The sequence below is a fragment of the Mus pahari genome, chromosome 4 (genome assembly GCF_900095145.1).
Source record: "Mus pahari chromosome 4, PAHARI_EIJ_v1.1, whole genome shotgun sequence".
Lineage (NCBI taxonomy): Eukaryota > Metazoa > Chordata > Mammalia > Rodentia > Muridae > Mus > Mus pahari.
The window spans coordinates 79,577,486-79,580,971 of NC_034593.1; the positions used below are offsets into that span (position 1 = coordinate 79,577,486).

The 3,486-nt window shown below is 48.5% G+C and overlaps 1 protein-coding gene across 1 annotated transcript in view; it reads left to right on the top strand.

Annotated features, from left to right (window-relative positions):
- The first annotated feature begins 1,212 nt into the window (after window positions 1-1,212).
- Window positions 1,213-3,486, top strand: part of Pklr (pyruvate kinase L/R) — a 9,724-nt gene continuing 7,450 nt past the window's right edge. Inside the window, exon 1 of the mRNA XM_029537608.1 lies at window positions 1,213-1,462. Coding sequence (XP_029393468.1) covers window positions 1,228-1,462 — 235 coding nt within the window. The 5' untranslated portion in view covers window positions 1,213-1,227. The remainder of the gene's footprint in view (window positions 1,463-3,486) is intronic.

Sequence of the window (3,486 nt, forward strand, 5' to 3'; positions counted from 1 at the left end):
CAATTAGGCAAAAAAAAAAAAAAAAAAAAAAAAAAAAAAAAAAAAAACCAAACCAAACAAAACAAAACAAAAAACAAAAACGGGATGACCTAGGGGAAGGGAAGATGCGGGGACTGACAACCCGCAGTCCTCAAAAAGGGACTCTGTGTGGGGATGGGGTTGCCTAGTGGGTGTGCCCCTTTTCTATTCTCTGGCTCCGGCAGATAAGACCAGCAGTTAGGGTACACTCTCCTCCCAGTCTGTGGTTCCTGCAGCCCTGGTCCCACGCGTTGGAAGCATGTCTGTCCAAGAGAACACGCTACCCCAGCAGCTCTGGCCCTGGATCTTTAGATCCCAAAAGGACTTAGCAAAGTCTGCCTTAAGTGGAGCTCCAGGAGGTAAGAAGAGGAAGGGAAGCCACTGAACAGAGAGGAGAATTAGGGTAGAACCGGTGTTGGGGGTGGAGGCCTCTGGGGAAGGATGTACAGCCTCTGTTAAATTTGATTTGAGCCTTTGATCAAGGCTCTGCAGACAGGCCAAAGGGGATCCAGCAGCATGGACGCCACGGGGCACTCCCGTGGTTCCTGGACTCTGGCCCCCAGTGTACAAGGCTTCCATTGGCAAGAGAGATGCTAGCTGGTTATGCTTTAACCAGGGCTGATCTCGTCTGTGCCAGGCCCCATCCCACTGACAAAGGCAGTGTATAAAATAGACCCACAGACACAGCAGGTAAGCAGCAGTATGGAAGGTGCTCTACTGAGCCCTGCTGGGTCAAGCTACAGGGTTCCCCCCCAGGGAGGCGGGCAGGGGATGGAGGAGTAGTGAATGGATGGAACTTGGAGGGGAGGGGAGTGGGGAAGTCCCTGGAGCTGGAAACAAGGAAACAAGGGAAAGTAACAGAGATTCCAGGCCTAGAGAATGAGATGCTTGAGGGAGGCCTCTGGGGTGCTGAGGCTGAGTGGTCTGCAGGGAGCAGGGGAGGGGAGGGTCTCCATAACTGGGATAGTAAGGACTCAGCATGGAGCTAGACCTAGATTTGAATCATCTTCCTTGGAGGATGTCCTTTCCTTAGACAATGCATTTTCTTTGTCTTTTTCCTTCCTTGTAAAGTTGGGATAGAGCACGCCTAACAGCCCGCTCCATAGAACCCCGGAGACTAAACAAAGTAATGTGTGACACTCAGATTGAAGGAAGGCCTCACACAGACCGGAGGGCTGAATAGACACAGGGTGCACTGGCAGGAAGCACATGGAGGACAGGCGGGCCTCTGTGCAGGATCCTGACTCCCAATCTATCACAGGGCCAGCAGGATACCTGCGACGGGCCAGTGTGGCCCAGCTGACCCAGGAGCTGGGCACTGCCTTCTTCCAGAAGCAGCAACTGCCCGCAGCTATGGCAGACACCTTCCTGGAACACCTCTGCCTTCTGGATATCGACTCAGAGCCTGTGGCCGCCCGGAGCACCAGCATCATTGCCACCATCGGTAAGACCACCCAACCCCGGGACACCACACAGGGGTGTCCCTGCTCCTCCATCCCCTGCCTGCCTCCCTGGGGGGGAACCCTGTAGCTTGACCCAGCAGGGCTCAGTAGAGCACCTTCCATACTGCTGCGTACCTGCTGTGTCTGTGGGTCTATTTTATACACTGCCTTTGTCAGTGGGATGGGGCCTGGCACAGACGAGACCATCGCATGGTTCAGGTGTCTTCTTACTGTGCTATCTTTGCCATGGTCATTCATTCAACAAATATTTGTGAGATTTGCAGGTGGTGGTGGTGGGTGGGTTTTTGTTGTTGTTTTATTTGCTCTTTTTTCTGAGACAGGGTCTTTCTATGTTGTAGCTCTGGCTGTTGGGCAGGTAGGCCTCAAACTCAGAAATCCACCTACCTTTGCCTCCTGAGACCTGGGCCAGGATTAAAGGCATGTGCCGCCTTGCTCCACTTGAGGCTGGGTCTTTGGGACAGGGTCTCAGGTAGCCTTGGAGAGTTTCAAGCTTATTATGTAGCTCATATTATGTCATTTTAGCGTAATGAGATCATAACTACGTGATACCACACCCAGCTTAACAAATGCGTGTTGAGCCAGGTAGCAGTGGCACTGGCCTTTAATCCTAGCACTTAGGAGGCAGAGGCAGGCAGATCTCTGAGTGAGTTCGAGGCCAGTCTGGTCTACAGAGTGAGTTCCAGGACAGCCAGGGCTACACAGAGAAATCCTGTCTCCAAAAACCAAAAACCAAAAACAAACAACCAAAAAAGCAAAACAAACAAACACCCAAAAACCACAAGTGCCTGTTGGGTACCTGGAAGACAGGGTTTGGAATTGGGGGTAGCCCAGCAAATAAACAGGTAAGGGCAGTCTAGTGGTTGGGACAATAAATACTAAGCAATAATTTATTAAAATGTTCTAATTCAGAGTCAGGTGTGGTGGCCCAAGCTTTTAATCCTAGCATTTTGAAAGCAGAGGCAAGTGGATCTCTGTGAGTTTGAGGCTAACCTGGTCTACATAGTGAGTTCTAGGGCAGCCAGAGCTACATTAAAAAACAACAACAAAAAACAAACAAACAAACAAAAAACCTTGTTTCAAAAAGACAAAAAAAAGTTACTTCAGTATGTTACAAAAAAGCTAGGGGAAAGGACTGGAATGATGATGCTGCCCCATCCCCCACCCCATAACCCTCACACTCTGAATGCCTATTGCTAAGAGAGTGAGGCTGGCTGGGGCTGCAACGTAAAATCACAACCAAATCACAAAAATGTAACTGGGGATCTAGCCAGATGGTAGAGGGTTTCCCTTCTCCGAATTTCATCACACAAAGCTAGCTGGTCTGGAATACGCCTGTAGTCCCAGCACTGGGCAGTGCAGGCCAGAGGGCCAGATGTTCAGGGTCATCTTCAGCTATGTATCAAGTCTGAGGTCAGTCTAGGCTACATGACACTCTGAAAATAAATAAATGAATAAATAAATAAATAACTGGAGGAGGAAGAGAAGGAGGAAGGAGAAGAGAAGAAAACTAAGAAGACAGCAAGGGGGGGGAAGGGTTCTGGGGGAAGAGAAGTCCAGGCAGGGAAGCCAGCACCCAGTAGTAGCTTTCTTTCTTTCTTTCTTTCTTTCTTTCTTTCTTTCTTTCTTTCTTTCTTTCTTTCTTTCTTTCTTTCTTTCCTTCTCTCTCTCTCTTCCTTCTTTCCTTCTTTCTTTCTCTTTTTAAAGATTTTTATTTAATTCTTATTATAGGTAAGTACACTGTAGCTGACTTCAGGTGCACCAGAAGAGGGCAAAGAGCATCAGATTTTATTACAGGTGGTTGTTGGGATTTGAACTCAGGACCTCCGGAAGAGCAGTCAGTGCTCTTACCCGCTGAGCAATCTCACCTGCCCCTTTCTTTTCTTTTCTTTCTTTTTTTTTTTTTTTAAAAACAAACTTTTTTTTAAAGACTTAGTAAGTACACTGTAGCTGTCTTCAGATACTCCAGAAGAGGGCGTCAGATCTTGTTACGGATGGTTATGAGCCA